We start from the raw sequence: 14721 nt of genomic DNA, 5'->3' as shown, positions 1-14721 counted from the left end.
TTAATCTTAAAAATCAACAAAACATCGCTCTTACAACCTGAAGAATTTCTGCACTTGCAATTCACACGGAACACCGCAAAATGCCTTTCCCGTCAAAGTGAGGTGACCCTCACAAGCTTTCGCTGTAGAGTTTCTCGGTTAAATTTTTATCTCCACAAATAAGGGTTTTCATTAACTATCCTATGCACTGTTTGCAATGAACCGGAAACAATGGACCACTTTCTTCTCACATGCCACCACTTCGCCTCACTGCGCTGAATAATTCTTGAGAAACCAATTGGTATGCTCGGATTGCCAGTTAATACATTCACCCTTTTATCGTTTGGAGCCAGTCAGTTGGGTGCGGGCCGCAGTGCCATTCTGTCAGCGCTGCATAAATTCAATCAGGCAACCGGAAGGATACGCTGTTAGTGGTACTGCCAGATATATCAAATTCTTTGTCCCTCTTCTTCACTCTTACTAATTTGTTTTTTGTATGTTCTGGTTTATTGAATTCTGCACTTTTTCTAGTTTTTTTCAAAGGAGCATTATTATTGTTCTTATCTAATTTCTGTGTTTTTATAGCAAGCGTTGTATAAAAATTTCTAATATAAGGTACAGTGTTCCCAATTTCTCTTGTGGGTATGAGCCAAGATCTTCTAAGCGACAAGACAAGACAAGACAAGACTTAGAAGACAGGCTCGAAAACAGTGAATACAAGTGGTTCAGTAAAACAGTACCATTTTATTAATGCATATCTCTATTATTTTTTCCCCTGCCTCCACTTCGGGGCATCGATCAAGCACTGGGTGGTCTAATGATAATACATATAAAACCAAAATCAGATGTTACTTACACCGGCTGCAGCATCATCGCCGCCGGCGGTCGGAGCGCGAGCCGGTCACATCACGAGGGTGGCGCGGCCTGCCGCTCGAGCGGTGGCCGACAGCTCGGCCCACGGAGAAGCCGGTGACCATCGGCAGCGGTTGTCCAGCGTTCCACGTGAGAAACCACCGCAGATTACTTCGTCTATTACACGGCCGGACGTAAGTGCTGCGGAGGGCGGCCATTTTAGTAGAGATCCACTAGGTGCCATATATCGCCGGTCATGGTGGTCGTAGCAACTTCAACCACTGAAGTGCTTATCTGGGCCGGTTCGTCTACGTTAAGAAAACGAGAAACGGCGCCAACAACACGATAACAGGACGGAGAAAGCTGTAGGACAAAAGTCAGCGCTGTCCGTCTCTGTCGTCTCGTCCCGTGATTCGTTCGTTTATTCTATACGAGCTCCAACCATGCAACGTGATGTGCCTCGTGCGTTAGCCTACCATTGAAATATAACGTCATATTATGGCGTAGTCATGTCGCAGGAGAGGGGCGTAGGTACGGTGCACTACTGAAGCGTAGGACAACGACGCGGGCACTGGGGAGCCATGACTTACATGCAACGCCTCTTTGACGCATCGTCCGCCAACTGTCGCATCACTGTATAGCAGCCATCGCAATCATTCGGTTGTTGTTTCCCGTTCCGAGGAATAGATGTCTCGGATAAGAATGGGCAGAAATGTCTGGCTTCATGGAGTGTCCATCACACACCACGTTATGTCGTTGCTTGATGCCGGATGAGTGATGCAGCTTATAGATCATCGAAACTTTCGGGTTGGGGACACCTACATAGATGGACGTGAAGTTTATGGCACACTGCGTGTAAGGTCTTTCATTATTCGGTCGCCACCCATTCACACTGGCGGAAGGCATTATAGCGGAGTCGTTTAGCACACTTAGGAAGGCTAACCAAAACGTGAGCAGTGGTGGAGCAATGGCTATAGGTGCTCGGCTGCTTACTTGATACGAAACTCTGGGCTGACTCAATCGGTATTCAAAACTTGGCATGAAATATATGGCTTTCGCGAAGGACACTGCCTCTTGTTTTTATTCGTTTTTACGAATAAATATTACTTAGGTGAAGGTAGCCGGTGCCAATATCCACGACTTCGCGGCTACTGGTGCGGGAAAATCAAGGTGGCGTCGACACCGAACTCTTTTTGCGCGTTTTCTCCAAGTCTTAACCCAGCAAGCTTGGTGATATTGGCGTTAAGAGATTAACTTACTGATAAGAGAAAATACGGTTTATCTCTTTCCGAGAGGCTGCGTCCATTACATCACGTGCAATCTGTTATCTAGTTTACTCATGAGAAGGAAATACATTTACGAGCAAAATAGCTGCCGAAAATCCAAACCGGCTATGGTGCACGGTGATGTCCCGGCACTTTACGCACAATGTCGATGCATGTGCTTAGTTTGCTATTGTTTTCATGCGGTCATACAGTGATATTTTTCACAATGGCAGAGTTATGCCATGCTGCAGGATCCGATGGCTGTCCACCAGCCCCATCCGGGCCGCCGGTCACGGTCGGTGTCGTTCGACGACGGCAAGCCGCGGGTCATTCCGACAGAGCTGGACCCGGACGTGGACCCTGTCAATCTAAAGACCGTCGTGGGCCGCCCGCCGACGCCTCGGCCCTCGCGCGGCGACCTCACCGTGACGCCTCCGGAGGAGCACGGGGAGAACTCGCGGCCGCCAAGCGCCTCCTCGAAGACAAGCCTGCCGGCGCACAAGGTATTCGCAATGCCCACGAGCTTTGGGTGGCACGCCGTGCAATCCAACATGGCTGCGGGAGGGGGATCAACCCGAGAAATTACATAGGAGAATATAAGAAGCACGGACGGTTGCTCCGGGCCGCTTTCACCGGATGAACTCTTGATCGTCAAATGAATGTATATAGGACTAAAGTACTTTTCCAAACGATAGGAATTACTAGATGATCGCCGTCTCATTTCTTGCCGCAGTGCCAAGGTTGGTGGTGTCAGCTGATGGATGATGCATCATCGATGCCTTCCGTAATCCTGTGCGAACTACAAAAAACTGCGCGATCTGGAATTCACGTGTCAACTGAACGGGACTCCTATATCATTAATGCCGAGGCTGCCTGATGAACTTGCCAAAGTAGTAGGCCACTAGCGAGCAGCGTGCCGTCGTGGCTGCACGGGACCGATTGTTTAACTTAATGATGGTTGGCAAGCATATTACATCATCTTCATTACTTGCGCTGTAAGCACTACGGAGATGATTCTTCAAGGCAACACAAGCACTTAACTTACAATTAAATAGCGTTTTTGTCACAGCAATGATCAGACTCTAACAGTGTGCAGTTCACTGCACTCGGATGTTGCAGGTTTCATCAGCGCGATCGAAACAAGGATGTCGAAACGAATACACACGTACGCTTTCTGCAACTTCAAAATTGCGAAAATTCGTCGAACAACAATGTGGTTCGGATGGTATCATTCAAGTGCAGGATAAGTTGACAGAGAGGCGTGGGTTATGGTCATAACTGTACGTTTCATTGCTCTAACCATTTCACTTCGCTGGTCGAGCTCAAACGTGTTGGCGGCATGCGGCACCTTGCAATATCCACTGTCATTTTGCTACATGCAATGCACAAGAAAAGCTATGTTTTTATTTTGAGTTCGCTGAAGAATATTAAACTATAAATACAATCAAAGTAACTAACGAGCGTGAAAAAACATTAACGCAAGAGGGGACGTGAAGTGCAACTCGCTGCTTGTTAGCAGCTGACTGTTCATCGTTGCTGTCACTCTCGGAAGAGGGGGAAGTGATTTTAAATGAAAAGAAGAGGAAAGTGAGCCCCGTAACTGTCTTTCAGGGGGAGGACACCTCAACAGTAGCTCACGAGAGATGGGGGTAGAGAAGGAATTAAAAGGATGGGATCAAAAGGTAAAGAAATAGAGAGGAAGGAGAGAGCGAGGCGCAGGGACAGCGAACAACGGAAGTAAGGAGAAGACAGGAAAGATGGTCACGGTTGCAGGAGTCCGAGGATGGGGCACCATTGGCGAGAGCTCTTGTCGGCGTCAGGAGATAGCGTAAAGCCAGTAGGCCAGAGCTACGCTGTCGTCGAAGATCGGTGTCAGGAGATGGCGTAGGGCTAGCCCAGTCGGCCAGAGCTACACTGACGTCGGAGATCGCGAGGGCACAAGCGGTCGGCACGGAATCCAGCGAGCGAGAGTTACTCTCGGTGCGTTGTACGTCAAGTGAAAAATCCTGGACGTCAAGACTGTTTCTTTGAACATCACTGCTGAAAGTAATCTGAGGAATTCTCTCCGCTGAACGACTTCGATAACACCAACAACGCGTCACTCACCACGCACAACAACACGGCGTCACTCACCAAGTTTATCCGGACGCGGAGAACATTTCGGTCTGATACGCGGCAAAAAGCAAATCACTTGCAGTGTGCTGCCATCTGTCAACGAACATAAAAAACAAGCGGCGCCGCGTTGGCCAAGGTTTGGCAGAGCGAATCGCGAGCCTGCGCTACTTTCCGCGAACAATGAATGTTATAGAATTCATGCATTGTACAAAAGCACTCACAAATGCTACACGAACGCAAAACAAGGTAAAAAAGTTTCAGCTGCAATAGTCAAACAACAACATTTAACTACTCAACGTAGCTGCGTTGAGTAGGTGTACAATACGAAAATACGAGCCGTAATGAGGCTGCGAGTGGCACACAAGCACTGAGTCAGTATCGCGGCACGTTTGCTCTTACTGAAAACAAAAGTTGCGCTGTTGCAGCTCGTCTCTCAGATGGTGGCGCACTGTCGCTCGGCTCATCCTTAAATCGGCTCGCGTGGCTCGCCCCCTTCTCTCCGGCGCCACTAAGTATGCGCGAGCCGCAGAAGCGTGGCCAACCTTTTGAGTAAGAGTCCTCTACTCTTCTGTACTTACGGTTTCTCAAAATATGACGTAACGGCCTCTCCTCAGTATTATTTCCTCAATGACCATGATTATAAAAACAATGGTCGCCATTGTAAGACGCGTGTCCACGGGTGTCTGCACAATTTTGTCTTGGGGGGGGGGGGGGTGCATCGTGGCCGGGGGAGGGGAGTGCGGACTGCTGTGGCGCTTGTGCATGTTTGGCTTCAGGGGGGCGAGTGCCTCAATCTCACTTTCCAGGCTACGCCCATGCGAGTATCCCTCTGTGATTCTTCTGGATTTACGCCAGGGCAAACAAGCGCCGGTGCCAACCTCATCAGGCCTACACTTAGCAAAAAGCTTATAAACATTCACCAGATTCCTCGTGCGGGGTGGGGGGGGGGGTCACCGCAGCACTTACCCTCCACCCACGGTAGAGTTCGAAAAACATGCTTCACAGTGGATGAAAATATTGAGGTGAAAACAATGTGGTGTTTGTCATACTGACCGGACTTGGGCGCTTGTTTTTTTCTGAAGCGTGGGAGGAGTTCCTCAACTGCCATGTATTACGGGTTTTAGGCTGGTCTTATCGACAAAAGCTTGCGCAGCCCTACACTACGTCGTCTCTCATAATTATATTGTGGTTTTTGTACGTTAAACCCCACATATCGATAAAATCAACAAAACCTTGCGTGGCCATGAGTCAGTAAACGTAAACGGGGCAGACTTAGCACCTTGTGCAGACGCCTATGAGTAGTGTGTGGAGCTCGCCGAAAGTTGTGTAGTCTCGATCGACCGTTGTGATGCAGGACGGGTCGGCCCTGAACCCGGAGACACTGATGGTGCGCCTGACGCTGGAGTGCGCCGGCGAGGCGGCCATGCAGAGGGCGAGCGACGAGTCGGCCGTGGGGCGCGAAGGCGGCGAAGGAGTCAACGAGGACGCGAGGGCAGCCGCCAAGCTGTTGGCCGCCGACGAGCCCAGCAGCGAGGGTGCTTTCACCAGCGAGGGCAGCGGCAGTCGCCCCATCGAGTCACAGGCCGAGAGAGGTCACGCAACCGAGGCGCAGCTCCTTCGCCAAGATCCCCGGGAGTGACTGCACGCGCAACTGGTCGAGAACTCCGGTTTACGCCGTCATCCGAGTTCCACGTTGACCACCTTTTCGCAAAATATAGTCCTCCTCTCAGCAATCGCGTCGTTTGTTGTGCACGAGGGAGAAAAGTGACATTCTTTGTCGTTGCCGGAGTCCGTCATGCATTGGTACTAAGAAATTACGATGCTTGGTGGCTTAGCCGCAGATAGCTGGTTCAGTCGCAGATGCGGCGCTCGCATTACGCTGAAACCTAAGTGGCAGAGGCCTGTGTACGGTGCGACGCGAGTCCCGGTCGATATTTCTGGAGCCCTCCATCATTTAATACGTCCTTTCTAATCATATCGCGATTTAGCGAAGTAAAAACCCAGATACCATTAAGGAGAAGGATAGAATGTCTATGAGGGCTCGTTTCTTTGTTTAGTACAATAACCTTAATCGAGACTAACATATTATTCTGTTCGGCTTCTTTAATGAAGGCAAAGAATGCACAGGGAACCTTAATTGGAATTAAATGCGGTTTCGGTCCCTGCCAGTGGCAAGTGTTCTGTTCGTTCACTGCACTTTCTTCGTCTATGTCACAACTGCTACAATACACCTAAAACAGTATACAGTTACCATACCCTCTACCTGCCTTTGCTTGGTTATGACTTGGTTTCTAGTAAGCTAGGTCAATGCTATTACATGTGAAGCATTCGTTTGAATACTGCACAGGGGATGGGGGTGACGTTTATATATATATATATATATATATATATATATATATATATATATATATATATATATATATATATATATATATATATATATATATATATATATATATATATATATATATATATATATATATATATATTATGAAGTCTTGGTTGGGATTACCTTTTATTAGGCCTGAAGAACCGGCAGCCGACAGCTACGATGAATGAGCCAAGATGATAATGCTACGCGACAACGATGAGGATGCATGAGCCAAACATGATAATGATGATAATTTACCGGTGAAGAGGATGCGTATACTAAATTCCCACACCAATTCCCCCCACGTGAAAGTGGCCAGCCTGGCCGCGGCAAGTCAAGGGGACAAAGAACGTCGCATGAAGGGCTTCATACGGGAGACATGAACGACCTCTGTAGTTCGATAACGGCGATCTGCTGGGGCTACAAGTGGTGTCACGCGATAATTCACTGGTGAAGTCTCTTCAAGAACTGTGTACGACCCGATAAACCGAGGCTGAAATTTGTCACACAAACCAGGTGTGCGAACAGGCGTCAAAAGGAGCACTTCTTCTCCAGGTTGGAAGGATACAGCACGATGCGATTCATCATAAACTAGCTTTCTGTCTTGCTGGCGGGCTTCGGTGTTTATACGAGCACGTTGGCGGCACTGTGCGACTCGTGAAACGTAATCTTCTGAAGAGGATGGAGATGAATTCGCTTGGCAGGTAAAGAAAGAGACGTCCAGGGAAGAAGTAGGGGAGCGTCCATGAACTAGGTAAAATGGCGAGTAGTCGGTTGTCCGCTGAATGGCCGTATTGTAGGCGAAAGTGACAAATGGTAGAACAACGTCCCAGTTTTTGTGGTCTGGTTGAATATAGTCGGCGATCATGTCAGCAAGAGTGCGGTGGAATCGCTCAGTGAGGCCGTTAGTCTGGGGATGATAACTAGAGGCAGTCTTGTGAGTTGTGCCGGAGGCGTGAAGAAGTTCGTTCACTAGTTGTGAAAGGAAGGCCCTTCTACGGTCACTGAGCAACACACGTGGAGCACCATTACGCAGTATAATAGCTTGGAGGATGAAATCGGCAATCTCAGAAGCTGAACCAGTAGTAACGGATGCCGTCTCGGCGTAGCGCGTCAAATGGTCAACAGCTGTTACTATCCACCGGTTTCCAGCAGCACTGACTGGGAGGGGGCCATAAAGATCGACGCCTACAACTTCGAATGGTGTGGCTGGGCACGGAAGAGGCTGTAGTGTACCGGTGGGAGCAGATGTTGGTAGTTTTCTACATTGGCAGGTAGTGCAGGACCCGACGTACCGAGCTACACTAGTGGTAATGCCTGGCCAATAAAACCGACTTCGAAGGCGATCGTAGGTTTTATGGTAACCAAGGTGACCAGCAGTCGGATGGTCATGAAGCGCTCTGAGGACTTCGGACCGAAGCGATCGGGGTAGAACGGGAACCCAGCGCTGACCGTCAGGATGGTAAACTTTGCGGTACAGCACCGAGTTGTCCAGCTTAAATTGCGGGAGTTGGCGACGGAGCCTTGCATTAGGTGGACGGGAACTGCCAGTGAGGTAGCCTATAATACGTCGACAGTATGGGTCAGCCAACTGTCTAGAAGGAAAATCGTGGGGGTCGTCCGAAGGCAGCTGGTCCATAGAGGCGAGAGAGGAAACCACCGTAGACGTGGACTCCGAGGGCGTGTTGTGCAAATTGATTGCGGAAACCCCGAGTGGAGTCGCTGGTAGTGGGCAGCGAGAAAGAGCGATGCTTCCTGCCACACTTATATACGATGTCAAAATCATATTCTTGGAGGCGTAGAATACAGCGTCCGAGGCGTCCCGACAAGTTCTCGAGTGTCGAAAGCCAACATAAAGTGTGGTGGTCGGTCACAATGGTGAAATGGCGGCCATGCAGATATGGACGAAATTTCTGTACTGACCAAACGATGGCGAGGCACTCCTGCTCGGTGATCGTGTAGTTCCTCTCGGCGCGGAGAGGACGCGGCTGGCGTATGCAACGACTCGCTCTCGCGAAGAGTTGTCGCGTTGCAGGAGCACGGCTCCTAAACCATGGCTGCTAGCGTCTGTGTGCAGGAAGGTTGGTGCATCATCGTGAAAATGAGAAAGTACAGGGTCGGTAGTGAGGGCACTCTTCAACCTGTTAAAAGCTGGTTCACATTCCTGAGACCACTGAAAGGGCATAGCGGAAGCAAGTAGCTTATGAAGTGGTGCGGCTATGGAGGCAAAGTTTTGTATGAATCGCCGAAAGTAAGAGGTGAAACCAAGGAAACTTCGCAAATCTTTCGGTTTGTAAGGGCGAGGGAAGCGAAACACTGCAGCAGTTTTATCAGGGTCTGGACGAATTCCGTCCTTGCTCACAACATGACCGAGTACCTTGATAAATTTGTTGGCGAAATGGCACTTTTTGGTGTTAATTTGAAGACCAGCGCCCGCAAGACAAGTCAGGACCTCGTCCAAGCGTTGCAGATGTTGAGGAAACGTCGATGAAAAGACAACAATGTCATCGAGGTAACATAGGCAAGTCTTCCATTTCAGGTTACGCAGCACGGTGTCAATCATGCGCTCAAAAGTTGCGGGCGCATTGCATAGACCGAACGGCACAACATTGAATTTGTATAGGCCGTCCGGGGTTGAAAACGCCGTTTCTCTTTATCATCTTCGTGCATGGGGATTTGCCAATAGCCGGAACGCAAGTCGAGGCTCGAAAAGTATTCAGCACCCTGTAAGGAATCTAGGGCGTCGTCGATGCGTGGCATTGGGGTATACGTCCTTCCTAGTGATCTTATTGAGTGCTCGGTAATCGACACAAAATCGTACGGAATTGTCTTTTTTACTCACCAGAACGATGGGTGACGACCAAGGACTGGTTGAGGGTCGGATTATCTCCCGTCGGAGCATATCGTCTACGTTTTCTTCAATGATTTTTCGTTCGGCTAGAGAGACGCGGTATGGACGGCGGTGCACAATGGATGTTCCGTCGGTCTGAATACGATGTGCTGTAGCTGTTATCTGGCCCAGGGTGGATGAATGAACGTCAAAGGAGTTTGCATGCTTTTCCAATAAATCAAACAGCTGCTGCTTCTGTGAGTCTGTCAAGTCTTTGTTGATGGCTGCTGTAAAGGCCGAGGAAGCAGCATGATCCGCAGGATCGCATTTAGAGGAGACAGGGGTAAGAGGCACAACGCACACAGGCTGCATATCGGCAACACAGGCGACAGTAGTGCCCCGTGGCAGTAAAATTTTATCTTGTGTGGTGTTGGTAGCAGCGAGAACAGTTGATCCATTGTTGAAGCGAGCCACACCTGATGCGAGAGCTATGCCTTTATTAAGGCAACGTGGTGACGGAGTGAGCAAAATGTCACCAGAGTCAACGTCGTTGGACAAAACTGTAACTAATTGATGTTCGTTTAGTGGTAACTCGATGTCTACTGCAGCGATGAGTCGAAGTGGCCTGTAGGTTTCGTCGTTGAGCAAGTGGTCCGTGTCAGTAAGATGGACGACACGTTGTGCACAGCAAATAGCCGCAGAAGCAGAGGAAAGAAAGTCGCAGCCTAAAATGAGTTCATGGGAGCACGGGGATAGCACAGCAAATTCTATATGATGAAGAATTTCGTCGATTAGTACACGGGCAGTACAGAGAGAGGAAGGGCGAATCATTGTTCTCTGGGCTGTAACCAGTGTCGGTCCATCATAAGGCGTCGTGACTTTTCAAAGACGGGCACACAAATCAGCACGAATAACAGAAAACACAGCCCCATTGTCCACCAAAGCATCAACGTCCACTTCCTCAACTGTGACCGCAATCATATTGTAGGGGCGCGCTGGAGGAATTGGAGTCCTGTGTTGGAATGCAGTTTGTCCTCCAAAAACTGCATCGCTTAGTTTTCCGGACGCCGATCAGAAGCAAGGGAAGCAGGCTGAAGAGGAGAAGATGAGCGACGGTAAGGCGACGGTGAACGGCGTCGGGTTGATCGGTGACTACTGCGCAGTTCACCCGATGCTGGCGGAGATGGAGACCGACGCGGCGGTGACGAATAACGGCGGCCCTGGTACGAGGCTCCTGCGGTATAGTCCCGTTCGCGTATGTCATACCCTCGGCGCTCGTCTTGCTGGCGCTTGCGGCAAAAACGTGCAATGTGACCACGATAGCCGCAATAATAGCACGTAGGCCGAGTCGATCGATGAGGAGGGTAGTAGCTTGCGCTAACTGCACCGGGAGAGAGAGCAGTCAGAGGGACAGATGACAGCTCAGGCGGTGGTGATGAAAAGCTCGTGGGAAAGCTTGTGGGAGGTGCGGCAGCAACCGATGCGTACGTTCGTGGCGGGGACGTCGAGCTGACGGTGCCTGGTGGTGCAGCGGCGGTGTGCGGGAACGATGGTAGAGTACGAGAGACAATGGGCTGCAGGTTGACCATGTGGGTCATGGACGTGAGCTCTTCCCTAATGACATCCCGCAATGACGTTGAAGAAGACTGGATGGGACACACTGAAGGTAGTGTGAATCCCATTGATTCAAATTCTTCGCGTATAATCGCCCTTATCGTGTCTCGCAGGTTTGGATCAGTCGTAATACGGGCCGCGTCATTGTCTGGTTGTAGACGCATAGACTCAAGTTCTTCGAGGCGCTGACAGGTTGTCGCAACGTCAGCAACGGTAGCCGGATTCTGGATTGCAAGGGCATTGAATGAGACTGGTGCAATTTCCTTAAGAAGCTGGCGCACCTTGTCCGATTCTGTCATTGGTGTGTCAACCCGGCGGCAAAGTGAAAGAACATTCTCGATGTAGGATGTATACCACTCACCGATGTGCTGTTTCCGATTCGCGAAAGCTTTCTTTGCGAGAGCCGAACGAACAGCCGGTGTGCCAAAGACATGGCGAAGCTGATCTTTGAAGCCTGACCAGTCGGGGATGTCGATGAAGTGGTTGAGGAACCACGTCTTCGCGACACCCGTGAGGTAGAATGACACGTAAGCGAGTTTGTAGGTGTTATCCCACCGGTTAGCAGCGCCGACCCGTTCGAAATCTTCCAGCTATTCCTCCACATCTTCCCCGCGCTTACCAGCGAAGGGATGGGGCTCACGCTGGGGGCTGTTAATGACGTGAAAAGGCGCGGCACGCGGTGGCGGAGTGGGAACGGCTGCAGCACCGGCCTCATCTTGGTGCGACATATTTCCGGACACCTGGCCCAAGCGGCGACCTGAACGTAGCTCCAGGGGGTAGAGTGGTCGAGAGGATGGCGGGGGATCTAACAGCACGCTCCACCACGTATGAAGTCTTGGTTGGGATTACCTTTTATTAGGACCGAGGAACCGGCAGCTGACAGCTACGATGAATGAGCCAAGGTGATGATGCTACGCGACAACGATGAGGATGCGTATACTAAATGCCCATAATATATATATATATATATATATATATATATATATATATATATATATATATATATATATATATATATATATATATATATATATATATATATATATATATATATATATATATATATATATATATATATATATATATATTAGTGGAGCATACGCACTATAACGTATGCGCCTTCCAAAGAGAACGAAAAACCCCGGGCGTGCTCTGATTGCGCGAGAACCTGTGCTGCCTTTGCCAGACTTGCCGTGCGCCCATTTTCCGTCGTGACCTCGTTGCGACTCCTCTGTTCGAATAAACATCATCGCATTTGGTGGAGGCTGCTGAGATTCCTAAGCAGACCTGGAGCTCCGCTCTCGCAAGTTGGTCGAAAGACCACCCTACAACATGACTGACGCAGTCGCCAACCAGCCCATCCCTGCACAGCCAGCACCATCGGCTGCCCCGTCGACCTGCCCAGGCGCTACCCGTCAGCGGGACCCAACAATCTTCAGCGGCAGTGTTGAGCAAGACGTCGAAGACTGGCTCTCCATGTACGAACGCGTAAGTGCCAGCAACAAATGGGACAACGACTCTAAGCTTGTCTATGTTATCTTTTACTTGGCTGACGTCGCTGAGCTATGGTTTACCAACCGCGAAACCGCTATCGCCAACTGGTCCACCTTTGAGACTCTCGTGACCGAAGCGTTAGGCCGACCAGAGGTCCGCAAGCTCCGCGCTTACCAGCGTCTGCACCACCGAGCCCTGCAGCCTGGCGAGACGTTTACTAGTTATATTGAGGATGTGCTCGACCTCTGCAGGCGTGTTAACCCATTTATGCCTGAAGAAGAGAAAATTCGACAGATTCTCAAGGGCAACGAGGATGACGCATTCCAGATGCTGCTGGCGAAAAGCCCGACCATGGTGGCAGTCCTCGTAAGCCTGTGCCAGAGCTTCGATGAATTGCGTCGTCAGCGTTCTATCGCCAGACAGAGTGTCCCATCACCAGATTCGATCTCGGCCGTCGCACTCGCAATTGGCAACGTTCGCCAAGGAACTCTGTCAAACCAGATTAAAGACTTCATCAGGGAGGAAGTCGCCCGACAGCTCTCCCTGCTGCCGCATAGCGGCGCGCCCACCACAAGCCTCCCTTCGACACTGCAGCAGGCCATACGCACTGAAATTTGCGATGCCCTCCCTACTTTTCCGGCTTCTTACCCATGCACTTCGGTGCCATCTGATCTCTCAACTGCCGGCTACGCACAACCTGCACCACCTTCACCTCTCAGCTACGCAGCTGTGGTCGCGCGGCCCCCAGCGCATCCAGTCGCCTTATCGGCTCCACCTCATCCGGGCTCGCCTCCAGTTTACAGGCCCCCACCTCGCTTTTTTCGTTCATCTAATGAGTGGCGCACCCGAGACAATCGTCCTATCTGCTTCGCGTGTGGCGTCGCTGGCCACATTGCACGCTTCTGCCACCGCCGCCCCACACCTGCTCACGCATACTTCAGAACTCCTACCTACGCACCACAGCAGACCACCACGTCTGCATATGAACAGAGGCACTCCGACTTGGATCGCCGCCCATCGACTGCTCGTTTCCCATCACCTTGTCGGCGATCGCCATCGCCTATGCGTCGTCGACCACCTCCTGCGGAGGAAAACTAATCAGTGCAGTTTCGGAGGCAAGAACTGCAACTTGTGCGCAATTCCCAAGGCCTCCATTTTCGCTGAAAAATGTTGTTGATGTCGATGTTGAGGGAGTCGCAACATTAGCGTTAATTGATACCGGGGCCGCCGTTTCTGTGATGAACGCAAAATTTTGTAGAAAACTGAAGAAAGTGACCACATCTCTCTGTGACATGGTGCTGTCTACGGCTAGCGCGCAACGCATTCATCCCTCGGCTGTGTGTAAGGCGCGCGTCATCATCCAAGACGTTTTGTACGTCGTACAGTTTTTGTTCTAACATCTTGCTCTCATGACCTTATCCTGGGTTGGGATTTTTTATCACGTCATGAAGCTATCATAGATTGTTCCCGTGCCGAAGTGTCCCTTGTGCCAACATGTGAATTTACACCACCCGACCTCTCTCCTCTGCTCTGCAAACTCATCGCTGACGACGACATCACCTTGCCTCCGGAAGCTTCGGTCCCTATTAGCCTTTCATGTGTGGCGCAACCTGACGGTACGGTGGTGTTTACGCCATCTCCAGTTTTTACTGAACACAAAGGCATCATTCTCCCATTTGCCGTTCTTACAATTACGTCTGGTTTAACCGTAATGCTGGTTACCAACCATTGCAACTACCCCATTGGCTTGCTTCGTGGTGAATCGTTAGGATATGTGCAACCTGTCGACCATATCAATGATCATCCTTCCCGACGAAACGCCATGTCATATTGCCGCCATCACTCATGCGTCTGAGCCATGAAGTTCGTCAGCCTTCGAAAATGCTATTGACGCAGACCTTCCCCTCTCGCACCACTGCCAACTTGTTGCTCTCCTGAACAAGTGTCGTTCTTCTTTCGACTAGAGCCTGCTTTGGGCCGCACCACGACTATCACTCATACTATTGACACCGGCTCACATTCGCCTCTGCGACAGCGTCCTTACCGCGTTTCCGCCGAAGAGCGCCGTGTCATTACGGAGCAAGTAGATGACATGCTTAAACGTGGAGTCATACAGCCTTCTCAAAGCGCTTGGTTATCACCTGTGGTTCTGGTAAAGAAAAAAGATGGCACCGCGTACGATTTTGCGTGGACTATCGCCG

General features: G+C 50.3%; 1 protein-coding gene across 1 annotated transcript; it reads left to right on the top strand.

Annotated features, from left to right (window-relative positions):
* The first annotated feature begins 824 nt into the window (after nt 1–824).
* Nucleotides 825–5944, top strand: LOC142774331 (uncharacterized). The gene is made up of 3 exons (XM_075874724.1): nt 825–1025; nt 2330–2599; nt 5566–5944. The coding sequence occupies exons 1-3, from the start codon at nt 825–827 to the stop codon at nt 5848–5850; spliced, it is 756 nt and encodes a 251-aa protein (XP_075730839.1). The 3' UTR covers nt 5851–5944.
* Nucleotides 5945–14721: the final 8777 nt, after the last annotated feature.

The sequence above is a fragment of the Rhipicephalus microplus genome, chromosome 10 (assembly GCF_043290135.1).
Source record: "Rhipicephalus microplus isolate Deutch F79 chromosome 10, USDA_Rmic, whole genome shotgun sequence".
NCBI lineage: Eukaryota > Metazoa > Arthropoda > Arachnida > Ixodida > Ixodidae > Rhipicephalus > Rhipicephalus microplus.
This window is presented reverse-complemented; position numbering and strand designations above follow the sequence as displayed.